General features: G+C 35.3%; 1 protein-coding gene across 5 annotated transcripts in view; it reads left to right on the top strand.

The window, feature by feature from the left end:
• The window catches only part of LOC111064042 (rab11 family-interacting protein 1), a 66,016-nt gene that overhangs the window by 25,491 nt on the left and 15,168 nt on the right, over positions 1–25,357 (top strand). For 3 of the 5 annotated variants that reach the window (XM_039442301.1, XM_039442299.1, XM_039442300.1), the window contains exons 6-10: positions 3,240–3,308; positions 6,429–6,574; positions 9,020–9,065; positions 13,085–13,272; positions 15,302–15,530. In XM_039442301.1, coding sequence (XP_039298235.1) covers positions 3,240–3,308; positions 6,429–6,574; positions 9,020–9,065; positions 13,085–13,272; positions 15,302–15,530 — 678 coding nt within the window. The remainder of the gene's footprint in view (positions 1–3,239; positions 3,309–6,428; positions 6,575–9,019; positions 9,066–13,084; positions 13,273–15,301; positions 15,531–25,357) is intronic. The other 2 variants (XM_039442302.1, XM_039442303.1) reach the window with 1 other exon arrangement.

The raw sequence follows: 25,357 nt of genomic DNA on the forward strand, positions 1-25,357 counted from the left end.
CTAAGAATGAAACCCTTGAATTCAAGAATTTCATTCTTAGGAGTCAGAATCAGTGAGCATGCTACCTAAGAATGGTTTTAAGAAAGGGTACTTCAATTTTTAATAAAGAGTTGCATTTGGAGTATAGCTCTCTATGGGTCTGAAACGTGGACTATTGATAAGGCTGAGGAAAAGACTCTAAATGCTTAGTGTGGTGTTAGAGGCGAATGCTCAAAATAAAATGGACTGACAGAGTCTCGAATTAGGAGGTATTCCAAAGGGCGGTGGAAAAGAGGTCTCTTCTGAATTTTCTCAGGGACAGACGACATTCTTGGATTGGAATCATAATAATAAGACATAACGCATTCGCGCTAAGTATTCTGGAAGGTACAGTAGATGGGGGTCGCTGCCAACCTGTCTTCCTGACAACTAGTCTCCTCAATATTTTGATCACAGGCGTGAGTAAATCCCCTGGCAAAATATACCATAGCCGTCAACTAGTCTCCCCGACAGTAAATCCCCTACTAGAACGAAGGAGCCTAGTTGTCGGCGACAACTAAGCTCCTCACACGCTCACGACAACTAGTCTCCCCGACAGTAAATCCCCTACTAGAACGAAGGAGCCTAGTTGTCGGCGACAACTAAGTTCCTCACACGCTCACGACAACTAGTCTCCCCGACAGTAGATCCCCTGCTGGATAGGCCTATGAGGGGTCTGGTTGTCATGATCGTACCCGACAACTAAGCTCCTCGACAGCTAATACCCTATTGAAACCAGCTTGAAGCGGGCGGGGAAGTAGTACAATCACAGATACTGTTTCACACATTCTATGAATTCGATTATTAGAAGAAAAGCTTGTCGGAGTTGTCACTTCTATCACTGCAAACATAAAATTTAAAAAATAAACTATTTCTCTTTCCGAATTCAACTGACTTGGAAATGTTCCTTATTGAATTGGCAAGCAGTTTCAGAATGAGTTTGTACGTCTCGCAAGTGATTCCTGCATGTATGCATAGAATATAACATATATCATCAAGCAAAACTCTTATCTACTGTTTAGTCTTCAACTTATGGCATTCAAAACTTCAGATGGAAACTTTATTATACTATTATATTTTTGTTTTTCCATGTAATGTGAATTGTAGGAATAATTCTACAATGATCTGTCAATGTTCTCTTTTGAATAACTATTCATTAATTTGTAACTATACTCTTTTGATTAATTATGATTGATCAAAGTTGATCTTGATTTTCTTATACAGTATTTTCTTCTAATATGAAATGTAAAGGGTTGTGTGGCAGCGAGAGTTAAGGCCCGCCGCAAAGTAGACCCACGCTTATCCACGAAAAGCAACCCACGCCGTGGGATGTTTTGTAAACCATTGCTATAGAATTATTCATAATCAATCAGCTGACAAGTGGAATCATATGATTATGGGCATACAAGGAGAATCCACCAAGTTCATAAATCTAAATTTTCCAGGAAATCAATTTTTTATTTAACTGCGATAATAATTTCCTTATAGTGATTTTTCACAAAATAGTTTCGTGCGAGGGAGGAGCTTGGTTGTCGGGTTCGGTGACGACAACCAAGCACCTTGCAAGCTAGCGTCAACTAGTCTCCCCGACAGCCAATCCCCTACTGGTTCAGAGGGGACTAGTTGTTGGCACCGTAGACGACAACTAAGCTCCTCGGACGCTGACGACAACTAGTCTCCCCATCAGTAAGGCTCCTCCCTCAGGAGCTCAGTTGACGCCGTCAGTAAATCCCCTCGAATGTGGTTTTAAAAGGAGCTTTACTGTCTGGGAGACTAGTTGGCGTAGATGGACAAATGGGCCTTGGGAGGCCTTGACTTCAGTATCTCAGACAAATGACGAAGGATGTGGGTGCTATGAGCTATGAACAATGGAAGAGAGTAGCAATCGACAGATTTAGATTGAAGGCTGCCAACCAATCAAACGATTGAGCTGAAAGAAGATTTTTAATTTTCAGATAAATAAGAGTTCACCAAAAAGTTAATACATTACATTTATTTATAAGGGCCCAGGACCCTTAAAACCTGATGGTGGCAGCGCTATAGTAAGGTGCACGTTGTAATGGCAGTGGAGAAAGATAGGAGAACATCGTTGCCGATTCTCTGGCAACTTTGCGGAACTAGAGAAAGATATCGCTATCTGCTTTGTCGAATGATAGGCAAGGATAGCAACACCAATATTAATCAAATAATGCCATTATAACGTGGAACTCACTCTAGCCTTCAGTCAAATAGTCAAAACATTGACAAAGTATTATTGTCTGAAGTCTGAACTAAAAATATTTCCCTAATAACTGATCTAGTTACACCTACAAATGATGTAATATTTTCTTTGTGATCTAATGTTATGTCATCGTCAGGAAACTATTTTTTCGCCACACTGCACAGAAAGCAGCTGTTTTCCAGTCCCTACGTAGATCTGAAAGACCTTGTTTGCAGACGACGTCAGAAAAGGGTTTCTTTTCCGGTCTAGGCCAAAAAATTTGTCTCTTTCCAGCCGCTCATGGAAGTAGTTAATAAGTCATCCGCTAGATCGGGCGAGTTTCCACTTTCATCATCAGCTGAAGTCGCCATGATTTCAGTTCCAGTTTCGAATCAAACTAATTCGCTTCGCAACCAGTTTTATTCAATTATTTATTGTTGATTAGTGCATTCCGAATTTTCAAAAATGCTTGAAGATGACTGGTATTCCAAGTGAAATTTTAAAAGAATCTGAAATCCTGACTGCAAATCTTCTACCACTAAAATCAAGAGATAGGTACGATAGCTTAACGAGTATTCTTTATTTATTCTGTCAGCAATACCTGTAGTGTGGCGAAAAATATCGTTCGCACCACGGGCAAAAATTTTTTTCCAGCTCTCAATCTTTTCTAGTCCTCGGCCTACGGCCTCGGACTTGAAAACCGATTACGAGCTGGAAAAATCTCATTTTCTGCTCTAGGTGCGAAATATACTATTCTGTGCCCAAAAACGTTATGTTGTTTTGTAATGTTTATTTATATAAAAGTAAACTACTGTGCATGAAATACTATTGTGTATAAATTATTGCATTAGCGAATATCAAATATGACAATTAATGGTTCTTGTTTGAATCAGTAAACGTTTTGAAATTTCACTTCTTTTAATACTTGGGCTTTAGGACGTTGGGCTTTTGGAATTAATTTTTCTACATGTGATCATTCATGATTATACTAAGCCTAATCTATTTTTTCTTTTTCCATCAGGTGGAAGTCTTATTAGCATCAGTAGCCTGGACAAAAGAAAGGGCTTGAAGAAACTAGCAAGTAAAATAGGTGAGTTGTTTTACTATTTTAAATATTTTTCTCATAATTGAAAATAGTCAAAATAAATCATGACCTTGTAATCAGGCACGTTAGCTCCATCAATGCACTGACGATTTGATAGGATTGCTCTCTTACATAGGATTTGTAGGACAAATTGAATGAATTTGATTAATCATTAAAATTTATTGATCCTCGATAAATTCAGAATATTCTTACAATATAAATAGAAATTATAAATCCAAGTACCCTTTTAAAATATTTAAAATACCCTTTAATATTTTAAGTACCCTTTTTAAATATTTTTGCGATATTTCAGTTCGGTGGTTCAGATGTGATAATGCATTAAACAACATATCACTATATTCTCTGTACTAAATCCAAAGTAATTTATATCTTCTTCTTTTGGTTCCTTTTGTCGGAGGTTGGAAATCATCACAGCTCCCAAGATATGAGCGTGGAAGCAAAACGCTCAAAAATGCAACTTTTAAAACACCCTCATCCCCTTAGCACATGAGTTAGGAATGGGGACTTTTGATATGTTCTCCTCCTAACTAGTCTCAAAAAAGCTGCAAGGTCAAAAATTGTGTTTAAAACTTTCCCTTCAAATTCCTTTGTCAATTGGTCTATTCTTGCAAAAATGGAGATTTCACACTCAACACTAAAGCTGTTGCAAAAGGTGTAGGGAAATTCGTAAAAGCGTGAAATTATACATTAAATCGAAAAGAATTTTATGCCTTATAAGCTCATAGTCAGCATGAATTTTCCCCGTCGATTTTTAAAAAGTTATAAGAGCAAACATAGAAAAAAATTGGTGGCAAACGTGTTTTTTTTCAAAAATGTCACACATTCAAGAGCGGATATCTCGAAAACTAGAGGAGATATAAAAAAAGTTGTGGAATGAATATTGTAGGAAATTATGTGAGCTTTAATTTGTTATATGACAGTCAAGTCTTTAGGATACATAGTTTTTGAGTTTTATGCGAGAAACCAAAAAATGGTACCTTTAAACCACCCCCACCCGCTTAGCACAGGGGGTAGGGGTGGGGACTTTTGATATGTTTACATCGTAAACAAAACTGCGGTGTCAAAAGAGGTCTTCCCAACTTTTCCCTCTATAACCTTTCCTTGACTGGACTATTACTATTGCAGCCCGGAAAAGTTTTGAGTTGCAGCCATACAAATCTCTCAAATTACATAGTCAGGATATTACGCAGTCTCCTGCATCCTGCCATGCATAAGCCTCAACAGTTCTTACTGTTATATAAGCAGGCTATACAGTTCTATATGTACAGTAGGGATTAAATACTCACAGTTGCTTTATCATGAACTAGTATATTATTTCATCAATATCTTCAATAAAATATTTCCATAGTTTGGGCATTATTGAATAAATAAATGAAATAGTATATTTCGCACCTAGAGCAGAAAATGAGATTTTTCCGGCTCGAAATCGGTAGGCCTCGGACTAGAAAAGATTGAGAGCCGGAAAAACATTTTTGCCCGTGGTGCGAACACTATTTTTTGCCACACTCAAAAATAAACAATATATATATATGAGTATAATTGTTTATTAAGCACTTCCGAAAGCAAAAGTGGAAGGTCATATAGCTCTAGCAAATCTGAGGTAATCTGAATATCAGGAAATTGTCCAAGTATTTTTATTTTTTATTCTGATTTGTCTAATAACCTAAAATATGATGTTCAATTATGAGGGAGGTTGAGTTTATACTTTTTTATTATTTCAAATGACAATAAGATGATATTATTATAAATGTTTTAATCATTGAATAATGAACACAAATAATGAAAAGTTTTTTGATCAGCTGTTTTTTATCACCTTTCTTAGTTCCATGTTAGCGGCTGGAAAGGGTACTCTTTCCGGCTTAGGCCGGAAAGAAACCTGTTCTGACGTCAGACGAGAATCGGCTGCAAACAATGTCTTTCAGATCTACGTAGGGACTGGAAAACAGCTGCTTTCTGTGCAGTGTGGCGAAAAGATATAATCTAATTAAATTTATAATGATCGATAATTTCTACCTCATCTGGTGAAATGGTAAAAATTATTCAAAATTCAAATATTTATTCCCCATAATACTTCATAATTTTTAGAAGAAAAGCAATATTCAAATTCAAATTAATTTATTCATAAAATATGACAGATTTACAAAATATAACATTGTTATGGATTACATGAATATTGTCCCTGCATGGATGATATGTCCGCGTGCAGGGAGGAGTCGCAAATTATCAGACAGAAAGCAAAACACTAGCAATAATAAAAGAAATCAAAAACTATGAATAATAATGAAATTTAAAAGAATAATAACAAAGTATATTAGCCTGTAATGATAAATATTGAAACTAAAGATAGAAAAAAATATATGTTTTGGCTTGACGGCGTTTAAAGGGCTGAGTTAGAAGTTAACTTTATTAGCGTGGTATTGTGTGTAATTAAAATACTTGATTGAAACATAAACATGAAATAAATATATTTTTCTCAACATAATCTTATAGACGTTGCCAGCAAAACCAGAGGTTTGTGTGATGCTGCAACGAGCATCAATCTTAGGAATCTTAACTCAAACAATTAATGAATTATTTCGTAGATGGATCAACATTGGAAAAATCAAACAAAGTGCTGCTTTGTTATAGATATTATTTTTTAATTTAAAAATGATTTTTGTGTGTTTTGAATTACAAATTGAGTGTGTAATTGAAGAATGTTGAAGTGACACATAACCTAGCTACATTTGGACTGTTGTAAAAATTAGAATTGAAACCGTTTTGGGCGTAAGCCTGTCGTACTTGTGTAGTTCTGAATGATTAAAAAAATAATATAGCAATAGGAAAAAACCTAAATTGAAACTGAAATCTATATGGAGGTGACAAAAGATTAAAAGATCAATAATGAAGATTGATCCATTTTTTACAGATTCTATCCATTCAACTATATTTCTAATGGATGACTTATTAATATTTTTTACAAACTATGAATTAGCTGAATTACTTCATCGGATTGGCAAGTTTATTTTGATTGCATTTGCAAACGCTCGACGATTCTAGTTTTGTAAAGCTTGTACTGTAGACGTACGGCCCTAAAATCTATTCTTTTGATTTGAAATATTTCAGGAAAGAAAGTAAAAAGTCCAAAACATAATGATGCCGATGGTCTCGATGAGATTAGCATCGGAACTGGTATGTCAAGACAAGTCCCTGGTGACGCCGACCCTGGAGTGATCAGTGAGGGAGAGGGAGAAAGTGAAGATGAATTCACTGTAAGTTCAACAACAAACCAACCTACTTTTACTTCAAAAACATTACTTGCATTTTAAACTGTGTAGTACTTATTAGTTCAGTAATTGACCTGAAAACTCTAACACCTGACCTCAGGCAGCCAGGTCACTTGATATCATAGAGAAACGATAGCATAAGTAGATATCCCATGGTATAGGGCGTTTATGTCGCAACTTTTACTGTTATCTCAAGCCAATAGTCCATGTAATTCTTTCCCGTGAAGCTGTGTGACACTGGTAGTCTCTCATATTGTGCCGTTCATACTATATCACCCCAACAAAACAGTAAAAATTGACAATAATCGACAGTAATCGACTGAGATAACAGTAAGAGTTGCGAACATAAATTCCATGGGATATCTACTTATGCTATCGTTTCTCTATGATATTATTATATGGTTCAGTAACTCCATCTAATATTGAAAAGTGCGTTCAAATTTATTACTTCTTAGAATAAAATTTTTTTGTTCGAAATTTGGCATGTGAGTACCTAACCTATTTTCAGTTTCTCAAATTTAACTGGCATTTCAAATAGTGTAATACTTATTAGTTCATTAACTGCATGGTCGTTATCTTAAGGTGCGTACAGATATACGCGCCGCGAACATGAGCAATTCAATTTTAATCAGCTGACTATATCTGTACTTTTACAGAAACGGTAAGATACAGTTATAAAAAGCTTGGCATCAGCTGATTAAAAGTGAATCGCTCTTGTTCGCGGCGCGTAAATCTGTACGCACCTTAATATTTAATTGTGCGTTCAAATTTATTATTTCTTAGAATATATTATTTGTGTTCCAAATTTGACTTGTGAGTGTAGTAATTGCATGATCAACATATCATATTATGCAATGGATTGTTCTTTAAATAATATAATGATGATAATAATACTGATTGTGATGCCCACATAAGCTTTTAGGCTTGTGCGTGGGTAATAAGTGAAAGGATGATTATGAGATATGACGACGACTTTTTAGGTAATCGGGACTGACTGTTACTTGTCTTTTAAATTTTAGTTGACTACTTGCCCAACTAATATTACTTTTTCAGTGGTAATTCCATTGTTTTTCTCTGGGTAATATTGATATTTATTAGGGCAGTAACTGCATGGTCATTTTTGTACAAGGTGGTGCAGAGGAAACGCATGTTTTTCGAACCGGTAGTACTCGGTGACGGGAGGGGGTATTGCCCTTGAACGAATGTTGGCGTTTCAGTCGATATGGAGCGTTGAAATGTATAACATGGTGTGTTCGTTGTCGAGCAGATTTTTTTTTAGAAACAAAGAATTTATAGTTTCAGTGAAACGCTTTTCCGTCAATATTTTAGAGTTAAAGTGGTGCAGTGCCTGATCGAAATACTCCACCCCGATAGGTTGCAGCGTTTAGAAGTACTGGTTCTGTGATGAAAAAGAAATCACCTGGTCTTCCTCGTTCAGTTCGTAGTTCGTAAAATGTAGACCTAGTCAGAACCGTAGTTGTTGGATGATCGTAACTAGCACTTGGCGGCAGACTCAAGTGAGGCGGCCATGTTTGTGGGTCTGTAACTCGACGCACCGATCACAGGGCGTTTGGTGGGGGTGACAAGCTTCTCAGCTCTGTGAAAGTCGCCCCCTACGTATTATGATAATATGTGATCGGAGGTTGAAAAAATGACCCTCTTATAATCACTATTTATTTATTTATTTGAAAATTTACATATTTGAGGGCACCAGGAACTGAATCTCATTATTGCCCTCATAACACACATTGAGCATACAATTTGAAAATACAATACATTAAAATGAAAATAGAATAACTTGGCTAATATACTATTGAGTTTTAGAAAAAAACAAAATACAAAAAAAATAATAGAAAACCTTGCAAATATGAAACTTACAGTATAGCAGATAAAAGAAGAAGAACTAAGTATGTAACTAATACTGAAGAATTCAAGAAGAAAAGAAACAAAGAAAAGAGAATTATGGAAACTTTGCAAATATGAAACTTATAAATAAAAACACTAATATATTATGTAATACATAGGAAAGAAAAAAAAAGACAAAACTCAACAAACATAAATGTTATTCAAGTCCCGCCTGAACACACTGTCTGAATCAAAAAAATCTAATGCATTATTAAGCCTATTGTATAATCGAAGAGACCTAAACAGGGGAGCATTGTAACCACTGGCCGTTCTACATCTGATAATATCAAAGGTGGGATGATATCTGGAATTGAACGCAGGAACATGGAACTTGATCAATGAGAGCAGCGAAGGAGAAGAAAATAATTTAGTATGAAGTTCATGTATGCTACTCATGCGCTGCATCAACTAAGTCAAATTCAATAGTGGATCATCTTTTCTGATTGTTGATTAAATTTGATTTTTGTTGGTGTAATCAAGCACTAGTATTTCACTCACAGAGTTTCTCAACTTATTCTGCTTCAGGATGAAGAACAACAACAAGGCCAAGATGAACATATCAAATTCACTGGTAATTCAATCTTTGTCTTGGATTTTTGTGTTCTCAATATATCTATCAATTAGTACAGAATTGTAAGGTTTTGCACAAACAATCGAATAATGTAAATACTTTGTTCTATCCCATGGATAAGTTGAACTGTAATTTTATTTCCATCTGCACTTCCTTATTTGGGGCTATAAATATATTCCTTGACGTAGAACTTGTGTAAGAAACACATAGTTTAATCCCTTATTATTCTTGTGAAACTTGTTTTTTATAATAAATTTATGATATATGGGATTAATTTGATCACATAAAATGTTCTACATTGTTAGCTAAGATAAGAGTGAGAAAAAGTGGCAACTGAAATTTTTAAGTGGTCTAATAAGCGAGTTATGGGTTGTAAGTGCTAAATTCCGTTTTCTTTCCAGATCATAAACTGTTTCGAATTTTCCATTGGAGTTTTTTTCATACATTCAGAATATCATTGGCTTTGTTCTAATATGCGTTTTTCGCGATTAATGCCAAAATAAACAAGTTATCGAATTTACAAAAAATGTTACTTTTTTATTTATGAGCGATATGGGGAAATAAAATGTTTTAGTTTGGAAAGATACATCTTTTGAATTTTTAAGAGAAGTTCTAATAATATAGTCGGAACCGTTTATGATCTGGAAAGAAAACGGAATATGGAAATTTAGCACTTCAACAACCCATAACTCGCTTATTAGACCACTTAAAAATTTCAGTTGCTACTTTTTCTCACTCTTATAATGATCTTAACAATTATATTGAAAAAGATAATCAATTTAAATAATGAAAAAAAGTGTACCGAAAAGCCTTAAGCCTACCATGTCCAGTTAAAAGGATTGCTTTTAAAATGTCCACTTCCGATTGTTACTAGTTGAAAGTATTGAATTTAATCTCAATACTATAAAGACGATTTAAATTTTTTCCACTTCTACTGAGACGTGACGTCTAATTACATTAGATTATCATTACATTAGGTTGGTCGTAGTACCTAAAAACACAGAATGATTGAATTGGAATTTGAAAACTAAAACTTTGGAGATATACAGGGTGATTCATAATTATGGTAAAATAATTTAATACGTGATAGTAGAGGTAAGAAAAAAGTCACATAATTTAATAAGAAAAAAGTCACATTTGGGCAGGAATCATAGGAGATCATCTACTTCTGTTCGAGCTTCCTCCCAGGCTTAATGGCATAATCTACTAGTCTTTTGGTATAAGTTTAATGTCATTTAGATATGCTACTTTCATATTAAAAAAAACTTTTCATAAAAAACCGAATATTTTATTTGCAATCAGCTACAACTTATGAGTTATTAGTTCTCTCTTCATAAAACAGCAAATTTTTGTGGTGTAATGTACTACATAAGAATACATTTTATCCAACTTTTATTTAAATTTAGTTTACACAGCTTACATCATTCTTTTCAGAATTGAATTCTCTACAATTTTTATCGCAAAAAATTATTTGCTTACTGGTCATTAAAGAAAGTTATTGGGCATCAAACGTAGAAGTCTGTGTTTTTCTACTTAGATTTTTGCATATTTCAACTTTTTTCTCAAAAACTACTCACACTACAGCTTCCAGACTAGTTTTATTCATTTTTCAGATATTTTTCCATATGAATCCAGCATAAGTTTTTCAAAAACTAGTCCCCAAACAATTCAGCATCGGTGTATTTCACCAGAGGAACTGAATTACGGGCGAAATCTTTCACCCTGTATAGCTCGCTAATGAAGCGTTTATGGATATATGTTTATAGGAACTTTTTTCTTATTTTTACCTCTACTATCACGTATTAAATTATTTTACCATAATTATGAATCACCCTGTATAAATGAAGCAATCTGTGAAGATGAAAAAGATAGTTGCAACAGTGGAGTTTGAATGATTTCTTCAACTCACGTCCCGGTATTTATAACTCATTCCATCGTCTGTTCAATTTTTACTAAAGCTGATTTAAAACATAGTATTGGTGAGTGACGATATCTTACTTAGTGAGCACCTTACTCACTTACGAGGGTTATCTCTAAAGTAAAGACCGTTTTGTTGTAAAAAAAAATATTAAAAAAATATGTTCAAACAAAGTGATACAGAATGAATAATACACAACTTACATTAGTGCTCAACATAGTCGCCATATGAATTGAGACATTTGTCATAGCGATTCACTAGCTTTAATATACCCTCGTCGTATTCTTCTGCCGCCGCCAGTTCATTTAGCCATCGATTCACGGCATCTTTAAGTTCGTCATCACCCGCGAACTGCTTACCTCCCAAAAATTCTTTCAATTTGCCAAACAAATGGTAATCTGAAGGTGCTAAATCTGGACTGTATGGTGGGTGACTGAAAATTTCCCATCCAAATCTGTTCAGTAAATCGAGCATCTTACCAGCCACATGTGGGCGAGCATTATGGTGCAACAGTATGATGCCGTCGGTAAGTCGTCCGCGGCGGCGATTCTGAATGGCACGCCGTAACTTGAAGAGTGTTTCACAGTAATATTCTGCATTTACAGTTGTTCAGCGTGGCGTAAAGTCAATCAATATAATGCCAAATCGATCCCAAAATACCGTGGCCATCAATTTCCTTCCTCGTTGATTATTGAGGGCCTCCCGGAACGTTCTTCATCATGCACGTTAACTCTCTTATTTCTAAACCTTTCACACCATTTTCGAACGTTTCTTTCATTCATTACATTTTCACCGTACACAGTAACCAACTGCCTATGAATTTCGACCGGTTTAACGTTTTGATGGTTTAAAAAACGTATCACTCCACGAATTTCACAATCGGAGGCAACATCAATTGTCTCATTCATTTCTAAACGCTATAACTGAAACGTAAATAAAGATAGAACAACGCGACAAATGGCAGACAACAATGCAGTGTGTATATTACGAGACTGGATTCAGCCGACACAGGTTAGCCAACCTCACGGCGAGAAATTTCCTAACGGTCTTTACTTTAGAGATAACCTCTCGTATTACTTATTTCTTATTGACCAATAAATACAAGTACATTTACGCTACGTCTCAATGTATTATTACATTAATTATAGAAACAAAGTAATTAGATTTGGATACAAAATACAACTTATTTAGTACTACCGTATCCTCCAACACTAGTTGGTTCATTCAACTATCAATTGTATTTGCAATAGTACTTTTCTATCAATTAGGTTGTATAAATCACTAGTGACACGCACATGTGACAAAATGAAGGTCTTACCAGGGGCCTATTGCATGTTAAAATACATACTATTAATATTAGAAGTCAGCTGGTTATTAGAATAGGAAATTACTAGAATATTAGCTTGTATTCTCTCATGCAACTGGGTCCTGAACATGGATTATAAGCCTTCATTTGGATGTGATTACTTCATTTGAATCAGCTGTGCTGAAAGTGAGTAGATAGGTCTAATTTCGGCTCAATTTTTTGAAATGCCTAATTTTTTGAAATGATTTATCAAGTTTAATATTTATTTATTTAACAACAATGACAATACAACTAAATCATAAAATGATTGGAAACGAAAAAACAGTCTTATAGCCATTACTATTCCATTCCCGAATTTTGATTGCATACAGTATTAGTCGAAAAGAGGTTATGATTTTTCAGCAGTTTTTAATTTCTTATTCAGTGCCTCATCCTTCCAAATTCGAAGTTTCCAGTTTCTTCATTTTGAACATAAAATTGGACTTTGTGGTGAAAATATAACCTATCTTTTGAAATGTAATATAACTATTTATGAAATGTTGGAGTAGAGCAGTAGATCAGTTTTGGGCTAGGCGTGTTGCTCTCGCCCAGTCATATCTTTATTATGATTTGTATTGATTGATAAATGAATAAATTCCAAAACGGTGATTTTTTGTTGACTACAGTGAGAGTTGGTGATTTTCTTAGTGATAACTAGTCCCTTTAATGGCGGCTCTTCAAATTTGCACACTAAAGTTGTGTCACTAGTGTTTTGTGCAATCTATTTTCTCCCAGCAGATTTGATCGATTTTTCAGCTGGCGGTGATGAAATTGAAATCGATGACTTGTGTAATACAGATCTCGCAAAATGTGTAAACTTTGAAAAAGTAGAAAAATCAGGAAAATGTCATACTTTAGAATTTCCCGGCAGTCAAGGCGTTGTAACAAAGCACTGGATGAAAGCTTACAGGAAAATTAAAATAGGACATGCCTCTATTAAACTGGTGAGTCAATCTCAGTTGTGAAAGCCATTTTCATCTTCGCTTCCTATTTGGACTGTTGAAAACACCTTGGATTGGATTCTTCATCATGTAGTGTCTTCTTATCCACTTCACTTCTGTTTTGGGTTTCCTATTATAAGTTCCTATTGTAACTCTTATTCCCAGTTGAATTTATAGGTCCTGGTATTCTTCAGCTGGTTGGTGTTTAGACGTACATATTTTCACATAGAAATTGAAAAAAACTTGTGGGATTTTCATTTGTGTATGTGTGTGTGTCGTTGTATTTAATGGTGAATTTCAGTAGAACATGTCATATTCATTTAATTATCTTATGCAATTCCCATGTTGTTACTCTAAACCAGAGGTTCCCAAACTGTGCGCCGCGGCGCCCGGGGGTGCCGCAAACTAGTGCCAGGTGCGCCGCCGTTGTCTATCAAAGACTCACACTACAAAACAGTGCGGATCAGTCTGTGTGAGTGCCGTGAAAAAATATTAACAATCTTACGTAAAGTAAGTCAATAATAAATTACTATTAAGAATATAAACTAAAAAATTGATTATAATAAATAATGCAATGCGTTATTTATAAATTATACTAGGTGCGCCGTCAAGCCATATCTGTACTCAAGGGGAGCCGTGGGTCAAAAAAGTTTGGGAACCTCTGCTCTAAACTATGCACAAATGTTTATTTTTCTCAGCAACAATACTGTACTTACTACAATACTTAATACTACTCTCTGCAAGCTCTTTTCATTTGTTTGTGTTTTTATTCATCAGTAAAACCTTACTTTTCATAAAATATGTATTTTTCATAATTTCTTGTTCTTTCCACATATAATTCTTTAATCGTTGATGAGGAGAAATGTTTGTTTGAACGCTTACTGAGTCAGTTTACACAGTGCTTATTAGCTTGTTGTTTTCTGAGGCTACACTTGAACAATTCGCTTTTTTGATCAGTTTTCGATCGATGGATAGTATATTCAAGTTTTGACTTTTTGTATTGTTTTGTATTATTATGTATGTTCTATTCTGAATGTGATTAATTTGAAATCTAGGTTATATCATAGAGGAAAGATAGCATAAGAAGATGCCCCATGGTATAGAACAATTTTGTTCCAATTTTCAATGTTAACTCAAGCCGGTAATCCTAGTCGTTTTTTGGTGAAGCAACGATCCATTCCCTCATTTCATATGGAATCGAAATATATGGAGGAACAAGCATCTCAAACTTGAATAAAATACTCCTATTACAAAAAGAAGCAATAAGAATAATTCTAAATCTTGATAGAGAGCAATAATGCAAGCCATTTTTCAGTGAGTTAAAGTTCATGACGGTGTACAGCCTGTACATTTATAGGACAATATTATATATAAAAACTAACGAATCTAAATTCCCACGGCAAGTAGATATACATAATTACAACACAAGAAATAAAAATAATTTTACAATAAAGAAACACAATAAGAAAAAATATAAACAAAGTCCAACGTACATGGGAATAAAATTGATTGGTTGTCTCCCAGGTTGCATAAGGCATGAACCTGATAGATCAAGGAATTGCTGAGAGCATATTTGATAGATTTAGAATTGTACAGTATAAACGAGTTTACTGTAAAAAATGAATTTTAAACTGTCACTTTTTGTCTTTAACTTCAAGTTAGTATTAGTGTTGACTTTTTCATGTATGTTTTGGAAAAAATAAAATAATTGTTATAATAAATAAATGTGACGCTGGTAATCTCTCATGCTGTGCCGTTCTTACACTCTCACCCCAACAAAACAGTAATAATAGATAGTAGTCGAGCTTGAGTTAACAAAAAATTGGCTTGAAATTTGCAACATAAAATACCTATACCATGGGGATATCTTCTTATGCTATCTTTCCTCCATGGTTATATATTTATTTTATTAAAATTGCTTTATTGTTTTTGTTCAAATGGGGATTAAATTTGTTTGATTTGATCTGATTCATTGGATAAAAGTGGTTGACAATTTCAATTTGTGTTTTTCACTATTTTTGTTGAAATACAGTTGGACGAGCTGTCACATAAAGGATCAGGCTGCTCATTGGAAGTGACTGCTAATGATAACATCGCATCAGCCAGCTCGGCGAATGCGTCTCTTGAGAATTTGGCTGGTGGCGAGATATTGAGGCGATCAAGTCCCCCTGCCAAACCCCCGCGCTTCCAGCCAAACAAAGATGGCAAAGAGAAGAAGTTAGATGAGTGGGAGCAGAAATTGTATGGAAAACATGGTAAAGGTAAGAAGCTTTCATAAACATTATTAATGTTTTCCAATTGTAATCGAGTCATATAGGCTACCAAGTTTGGAAAAGTTTAGAACTAAGGCCAATGATCCTGTCATATACTAAATTGAGAACAGTTTAAAAACCGTTAACCCGGAAAAACTAAAAACCCCATTAAATAAATTATAACTACTACATCAATAACAGAAAATATTAGTTCACAATTGCATACAATAGTTAGTTTCAGAAATTTATTAGAATGTTTCTTCTACGTGTTTAGTGATTTCTGTGTGGAAATTGACCGACTCCACTATGGCGTCCATGTTCTAGAGTAGGTTAAGGTGGGCCGTCCACTGGAACCGATTTTGTCCGAACTAGCATCGGCCGAAAACTACCGAACTCGTCCGAACGATCCCCCAACAAAGAAAACTATAGATGCTCGTCCATTGCAACAGGTTCATACGTCCGTGCACGGCCGTCTCCGGCCGATCAAGTTTTCGATCCGAATTGAATGGGATTTTCCGGCTCTATCCAGTCGAGCTAAGACAACATCATCCTAACCTCAAAATTGTTTCACAGTCTTGTCTGTTTTTGTTTTTTGAACTAGTTCTGTTCTATAAAGTTGTAACTTTGGACAATGAAAAGTTGATAAGTTTGGTTCAAGAGCATGTTCCATTGTGGGATATTATTTATTCATTTACAATGGAGACAACGGGTTTCCCCAAACATGTCTCCATTATATGCGAGACAAAAGATATCATCGTCGTGATGTTCAAAGGAATCTGTAGACAAAGATTACTGAACAAATAGGATCTGAAGGTCAGATTATTGTAATGGATAACTAATTTAGTGGATACAGTGGGACCCCGATTTAACGTATTTGAAGGGACCAAGAAATTCGTACGTTATGTAGGGGTTTACTTAAAAACGAGATTCGTTAAATCGAGGTTGAAGCCTGGCAAAATACGTTATATGGGGGTTAGTTATAACCTCCATATAAAGTATATTGAACACGTTCAACCTCTATTTGAAGTAGATTTTTAGATATACAGTTTACAGTACTGTACAAATACTGTACTGTATGTTTCATATTACAGTACAGTACTGTACTGCTACAGAAGGTGGAAGAAAATAGGATATTGATATTATTCAATTGCTATTATATAATAGAAATACTGTATTGAAAATAGCAATTAAATAAATGCTATTATTTACTATCAGTTTAATAATTGTAATACAGTACCCTTTTCCTTTCACCTTTGTAACTAGCCAACTTGGCTTCTTAAAAATGAATTCAGATTTATTTATTTATTACATTTCCAACGGTATACACCAATTTCAAAAGAATACAATAGTAACAAGATCAACAAAAATAACAAGACAAATATAAATATGAGATACATAACATAAAGTCAAATAAGTAACTTAGCAATTCAGAAGTATAACAACTAATAACAGTAATATGAATGAAATGTACAAATATGCATTATAAACTATCAGCGCAAATTCAACAACTTGAAGCAATTGCAAACCAAATATTTTTAGCAATAGCAAAGTTAACACAGTAATTCAATAGCAGCAAGCACAACAATAGAATAATAACTAAAACAATAACACTAACACTATAACCAAACACAGCCAACTAATACAAATGATAACAAAATAAGAAAAAAATACCAAAAAAGCAATGAAACAAGCAAATGGGAATAATACAATGAAAGCAGCCAGAGAAAAAGCCTTTAATACATTGGAGCTCTGCAAAATAGAAAAGCTATAGACCCAACTGTAAAACCGCTCTCTTGAAAGCCATAGCAGACACACCATAGAATTCTATCCCAGCTGCAGCAGCCTCACAGCCCGATCGCAATATCCTAGACAGTCCACTGTTATAGGCATAGGCAGTAGTATGAAGGCGTCTGCGGAAAATGGTCCTGGAACGGGTCCCTCGTGGAGCACAAATTTGTTAACTACTCTATAAAGGTGGAAGGAAATAGGATATTGCAATTATTCAATTGCTATTAAATAATAGAAATACCATATTAAAAATAGCAATTGAGTAAAAAATGCTATAATTCAATAGTAGTTGAATAATAGCAATACTGTACTATATCTTATTTCTTTTCACCTATACTGTATAGCTCAATCAATTAGGAAATTTGTTCAGTAAATTAAAAGAACTACCTACTGTTCACGTATATATTTTCAGAATAAAATATGCATACAGTATTATTTTCAATAGTTTTTAATTAGCAAGTTCAATCAATTAAATTAGCAAGCAAACAAAAACTCACGTACGGCTGCTGCCTGACCCAAAGTAGTCAATCATTTTTGATTGTGTATTCGCTGTATAGAGTTTCTCTTGGTCCAATGCACAGTCTAGCTTGGTGGTGGATTCCATAGTATTTTCGGATACAGCACTCTTCTTTAAAAAGAAACACTTGAACACGTTCAGAGCTTCACGAGCATCTTGTGAATAGCCCAGTCAATGAAGGTCCAAAAAAGCAGTTTCGATCTGAAAATTAAATAAAAGCTGAATTTCCCACCATCGATAGAACCCTCCCAGAGGGTAATTCTCCCAAAAGTCCCAAGAAATCCCCTTGGAGCTTTCCGCCCCAGCCCCCTAAAACATGAAAAATGCAGGTAAACACGGGAAATCAATTATCTCTGTAACCATTGATCGGAAACAGTTCTATTATATGCTATTCGATTCGTTACATTATGGACTACAATATTAGTTATATTCATTTTTCCAATAAAATTAACAGTTTTCTTGATAAAAAAATATATATGTAAAAATTTAGAGGTTTTGTGATTTGATTTTTTTGTTTTCTTCGATTAACTTCGAAACAAGTAGTTTTAAAGGAAAATGAGCCAAATAATTGATATAGCCATTCAGAAGTTAATCGGAGAAAACAAAAAAATCAAATCGAGAAACCCATAAATTTTTACATTATATCATTTTATCAAGGAAACTGTTCGATTTATTGAAGAAATGAATCCGACTAATTTTGTAGTCCTCAATTTAACGAATCGAATGACAAATGATAGATTTTTTTCCGATTAATGGTTACAGAGATAATTGATTTCCAGTTTGCTGTTTACTATGGTTAAGAGAGTCAGCCGCGCCGTTCCGCGTCGACTGTTTCCCTTTCCACGGCGTCAAATCGAATCGCAAATATATAACAATATACATCAATGGATTTGCAATGAGAGTGGCTACATTGATTATTCGGCTCATTTTTCTTTAAAACTACTTGCTTTGAAGTTAATCGAAGAAAACAAAAAAATCAAATCGCAAGTCCCCTAAATTTCCAAATTTATATTATTTTATTAAGAAAACTGTTGATTTTATTGAAAAAATGAATATAACTAATATTGTAGTCATATTGGTTTATTGGTCCATAATTGATTTTCCTTGATTACCTGCATTTTTCAACTTTGAGGGGGGCTAGGGGGGAAAGCTCCAAAGGGATTTCTTGGGACTTTTGGGAGAATGACCCTCTGGGAGGGTTCTATCGATGGTAAAAGATTCAGCTTTTATTTAATTTTCGGATCGAAAAAACCTTTATTGACTGGGCTAGAAGTAGGGTCCGGTCGATCGGCAACAGCTGCATCAGCTTGGACGTCTTCTTCTTCCTCGCCTTCACCGTCATCATCTGCCTCCGGTTCTGCGGTTACTTTGGAGATGATTTCATAATCAGTAAGCTCCCCACATACTGCAACATCTTCATCAAAGTTTGCAAATTCCTCAAACTAGATGTTGATATCCAATGCTTCTTGAATTCTTGGCCAGGAGGCTTCGACATTCAAACCAGGCTGTGCGGGTAACGGGTTATCCAACTCCTCTTCATCCGTGGCTTCCTCTTGCACACTGAGTTTGAAAACACTTTTTTTGAAACAATTTGCAATTGTTTGTTGAGAAACATTATTGCATGCTTTCATCACCATCCACATGGCGTCGAGAAGGTTGATGTTAGTTGAAGTTTGGTGATCCATGTCGTTCAGGTATTGTCCAACCACTTCCCGTCTGTAGAGTGTTTTGAAATTCTGTATTATCCCTTGAACCATGGGCTGAAGTTTTGATGTTGTATTACACGGCAAGAACTGGAGATTAATATGGGTCAACTTCGGGATATCCTTGTGGGCCGAACAGTTGTCTATAAATAACAAGATTTTCTTCTTTCTCAGTTTCATTTGCATGTTTGTTTCTTTTAGCCAGTTGCTGAAAATTTCTCCTGTCATCCAAGCTTTTTTATTAGCAACGTACTTTGTTGGCAGAGACGTAACGTGTTTAAAGCAGCGTGGCTTTTTTGATTTTCCGATTATTAAGGGCTTCAGCTTATGTGTACCTGATGCATTAGCCCCAAGCATCACCGTAAGCCGTTCCTTGCTGTTTTTCCGTCCACTGCAGGGATCACCCTCAAAGTTTTGTCTGGTAGGCATTTGAAGAATAAGCCTGTTTCGTCTACATTGTAAATATCATCTTCATTGAATCCTTGTGTCAAGTCTATCAGTTTTTTTCTTCCATTCCGCGCACACTGCATCATCAACACTACCGCTTTCACCGCACACTTTTTCAAAAGTTACTTCATTCCTCTTCTTGAAGCGGTCCAACCAGCCATTGCTTGCTCGAAAAGAATTATGGCTCAACTGCTCGGCAATTTGTTGAGCTTTTTCCTGAAGTATAGGTCCCGAAATGCATACGTTTTTGTCACGACACTGTTTAAGCCATAACATGACAGCAGTTTCAAGGTCCTGTAATTCGGCTGGTTTAGCCCTTTTACACTGACCAGAAAGTCCACCTTCGTCTTCATATCTGTTTTTATTTCTAAGGATTGTTGAAAGTGTTGTTGGTGTAATGTTGAATTCCTTTGCAATGTCCACTTTCTTCTTATGAGGGTTTTCTTCTATGAATTTTAAACTGGGAAATCGAACATGGTCCAATTATTTCAATCTTTAGCTACACATTTATTAATAATCAAGGTACCATTCTTCTAACACTACCTTCCTTTCTGAAAGTGTATAGGACTTTAAAGTCCAAACGTGATCATTGCTAATATCCCAAATGATAACTCATTTGTTTTTTAGTATAGCCAAGAATAATTAATAATAATATAAATAATAAATGTTTATTTCCCAAAAAAACTAAAACTACAACATCAATTACAAAAATATTAGATAAATAACAATATTACATACAATAGTTAGTTACAAAAGATTCCTATAATGTGTTCTCTACTTGTTTAGTTTTTTTGTGTGGAAATTGACCTACTCCACTATGGCGTACCATGTTCTAGAGTAGGTTTTGTTAGTTTTTGTGTGTATTATCAATTAGTTAGTGTTTAGTAAGTCATTAGGTGGTTAGTTGTTATTTGAAATAATGTTTTCTATGTTCTGTCTTCCTTTGCTCATCAACCAATTGTGTACTATTGCTTTGAACTTTCTAGGAGGATTAATCTGTTTAAAGTTTGCAGGAAGTAGATTATATAATTTTGGTGCTAAATGATTGAAATGTCTCTGGTATAGTGCCTTCCTTGCAACACTGGTGATGAGAAGATTCCTGTATCTGGTGTTGTGGTTGTGGTTTCTAGTTTGAAATGTTGTTGGGTTCTTGTGTAATCTGCATAGTATCTCCTTGGAGTAAAGCTGTCTTGCATCCATCACGTCAAACTCATTGAATAGCTGGTCTGATGAATAGCGTGGAGGCTTCTGGTTGATGACCCTCATGATCAGCTTCTGCACCCTGAGGAGCGGTTCAATGTGCAAGAAGCTTGCACCTCCCCATCCCACAATCCCATACAGCATGAGGGACTGTGCTAGAGAGAAGTAGACAACTCTTAGACATCCCTTGTCGACCAGTGTCCTCAGAATCCTGAATCTGTAGATGGTCTTCCTCAGTCTCCCGCATAATTCATTGAGATGATGATCCCAGCGCAGAAAAGAGTCCATAGTAACTCCCAGGTATTTCTGTGACTGTTTCCTGTGAACTGTGTATGAAGTGTTATTCCATTGATTCTTGATTACTATCTCATCTCCTGTTGGCTGTCCATGTTGAGTCGCCGAAAAGGTCAGAAAGAAGGTTTTCTCATGGTTCAATGTTAGCAGATTTTCAGCCAACCAGCGAGACACCCTCTGAAGTCCAGTCTCGGCTTCTCTCCAGGTCATCTCCCAGGTCGGTTCAGAGAACAGTATAACAGTATCATCTGCAAAGGTGGTGATTGATCCATTTATTACCATGTTGCATAATGGATTTATGTAGAGAAGAAAAAGAATTGGTCCTAGTACTGTTCCTTGTGGCACTCCAAACTTTACAGTCAGCTTGTTGCTTATACATCCATTGACTCTGACACATTGTGTTCGGTTTGATAGGTAGCTCTTGAAAAGATTCCATGCGACTCCTCTTATTCCATAGTTATCAAGCCTTGAAAGAAGAATGTCATGTGACACCGTATCAAAAGCCTTCTTAAATCTAAGAATACTGCTAATGGTTTCTCTTCAATGTTTATTTTATCGGCAATCTGAGTGGTCACATAGTGGATAGCATCATTTGTACTGCGACTAGATCTAAAACCATATTGGTTTGGCGATAGAAGATTATTTTTTTCAAGAAAGCTGATCAGTCTTGTTTTGATACACTTTTCAAAAATTTTTGATAATGTACTGAGTAATGATATGGGTCTGTAGCAATTCATATCTTTCTTATCTCCTGTTTTGAAGATTGGACAAATGACAGCTTCCTTAAGACACTGTGGAAAAACACCTTCCTCAAAAATTCTGTTTGCAATATGTGTTAAAGGCTTGGCAAGTATAGTATTATTCTGTTTGAAAAAATCTGGTTTTAAATTATCGAGTCCAGGTGCACTATTAGCTTTAAGACTATTAATGATTTTATCATTTCGTCCTCACTGACAGGTGTAAAGAATAATGACCGGCAGACTATCTGATCAGCTGCCGCATGCTCATCTGCGCCATTACAATCGCTATTTAGAATGTCCTGGGCCAGTTTTGATCCAATACTAATAAAAAATTCATTGAAAGAATTTGCCATATCTTTATCATCATCTCCCAATTTCAATTCTCTCCCTCCCAAGTTGATTTGGTGGATTTGTGTTCTTGGCCGTTGCACTTCGGTTATTTCTCTTATTACTTCCCATGTTTGCTTAGAGTTGCTGGAAGTTTCAAATCGCCTTGAAAAGTATTGTTTCTTCGCATTTTCTATTACAGTTGTTAGTAGATTTCTGTACCTTCTATAATACTCTCTAAGCTGTAGATTCGCTGTATTATTCTTGCTTTGCCTGTGTAATTTATCTCTCTTCCTTATTGATGTAATTAATCCATTTGTAATCCAAGGCTTAATTTTTCTTTTTGTGTGCGATACTCTATTAATAACTTTACATTCTTCTGTGTATTTCTTCAGTATTTCTATCATTTCCTTCAAAGCACTATCAGCGCATTCCTGCAGGTACACGGAATTCCAGGTCTCATTCGTTAGTGCTAATGAAAGTTTATTATAATCAATACTTTCATAGTAGTGTTTTCTTCTGTTGTGATTGTGTTCCACCGCATCATATTTAATTCCCAGAATAGTTATAAAATGATCTGTGATAGAATTTGGGAAAACTATTGGTATTATATCTTTTTTAAAGTTTATCAGAATATGATCTATACATGAAGCGCTATTATTTCCAATACGAGTTGCCTTCTTTATACAATGTAGGAATCCATATTCACTGAGTAGATTATCATAGTCTTCCAGTTGCCTGTGCTGATTTGGTTCTTTTGTGTTGATGTTCAAATCTCCTAGAACGATGTGAAAATGCTTTCCATTATCATCCAAAATCTGCCTCAGATCAATGAGAAATTCTGTTAAGTCCAAGTGTGATGGAGATCTATATAACGCTGTTATAACAAACGTATCTTTCCCAATTTTTAAATGCATATTCAAACAGTTGGCTTGCCTAACTGCAATTTCTTTTATTTCGACAAAGTAGTCGGATTTGACATAGATTATTACTCCATCATTCTGTAGAATATTGTTTTCTGTTTTGTGGCAGGTATAATTATTAATTGATTTCAAGGAAACACCACCAGCAATCCAGCATTCCGTTAAGACTATCACGTCGAAATCCACGTTCAGGTCTTCCAGTTGAATAAGAAATTCTTCAAAATTTTTATTGTAGCTTCTGATGTTGAAATTGATGATTTTCAAGTTGAAAGGTTGGATTGTATTGTTGACATCTTGTGAATTTGGAATCGAAAAGTCTTCAATGTCTAATAAATCCAAATCCTCCATCAAATCAGCCATTTTTGTTTTTGTGTTTATAATTATTTGTGTGCCAATTGTAGATATCCTTGTCCTCAACTGATTGTATTTTTTGAGTTAATGACAGCATGAGATCTTGCTCTCCAACTGTTAAGTATCTGAATGAGTTGGTATGCCTACTAAGTGCTACTATTATGTGCTGAATGCTATTGTAAATCTTGAGTGGTTTAGTATTTTTCCTCACTAGGATAACATCTCTAAACGTTAAACCCTGAGCTTCATGTATAGTTAGTATTGTTAATGAGCCAGCGGGAGCCTTGTTTTTAACAGCTTCCAGTACCATTTGTTTTTCTGATTGCGTGAATGTGAGGATTAAAGTTTGTGGTTGTAGGTTGTGAGGTTCTCCGTTAGTTATTGTTGGTTTAATTGATCGAATAATTTTATTTGTAGTGCAGATATCATTGTAGTAGTTAGACAACAGACAGCACACATCCATTGGACACCTGTTGGTTACTGATTGGAAAGAATCCGGATCCGCGAAAACAGAAATATTTTTCCAGACTGCTGGTAAACCACTTCTCTCGATGTAAGATATTTGTTTTGAGTCTCCAACCAGTACTATCTCGTCTGCGCCTGTCAGCTCAGAGACGAATCCCACGAAGCCGGCGTGCATAAGGACAGCTTCATCGATGAATACGCGCTTATATTTTCTGTGGCAGCCATTAACTAGAAACGACGTCACGGTTCTGTAATTTGAATTGATGATTGAGTTGAATTCATTTCCGTGTTTCTCCTGTATAGTTGATCTTATTCCTTTGATTGCGGCTCTTGTTTGAGTTAGTATGAGGTCTTCCATTGGTCGATGTTTATCAACAATTAGATGTGTTTTTCCGCTCCCTGGAACTCCATCAATCCATCTGATTCTTGGTATCTTGCATCGAGATATATCAATTTTCGAAACAGCATCCAACAGTTCCTCATTAAGCATCACTTGAGTGTCTCGACTAACCATAATATATTTTTCATTGGTTCTAAATCTGCGAGAACTGTTGTCAAATGATACGTAAGCTCCGCCTCCCTCCATACTGAATCCCATTCTATATTTTGAAGTAGTTGGTAGAAGGAACATTTTCAATTCATTATCGTAAACATTCATACTCCTCAATTCAATTTCTCTGAAGACCGACGATGAACTGTATTTGTTTTTTCAATGTTCAAAATCCCAATATAATCATTGTTTATGAAACATTTTGGTGGCTATGATAGTAGTTAATTCAATATTCAATAGTTCAGCCAACTACTGAACTAGACTGACGTAAACGGTTGCAATGGACGACCATATTCGGCCGAATTAACGGCTGGCAGATTCGTCCGATCCAACGGCCGAACGGATCGGTTGAATACGGTTCCAGTGGACGGTTACCCTAAGATGTATAGTATGCATGTAGGTTAAGATGAATTAGATATAAGATGTATTGAAATAAAAGAGCACATTTATTGGGTTCCAAAAACAAAATATAGTACTAAGATGTGAATTTGGTTACTTTCACATCTAATAGATTAATATTATTACAATCGA

This window comes from Nilaparvata lugens, chromosome X (assembly GCF_014356525.2).
Source record: "Nilaparvata lugens isolate BPH chromosome X, ASM1435652v1, whole genome shotgun sequence".
Taxonomy (NCBI): Eukaryota; Metazoa; Arthropoda; class Insecta; order Hemiptera; family Delphacidae; genus Nilaparvata; species Nilaparvata lugens.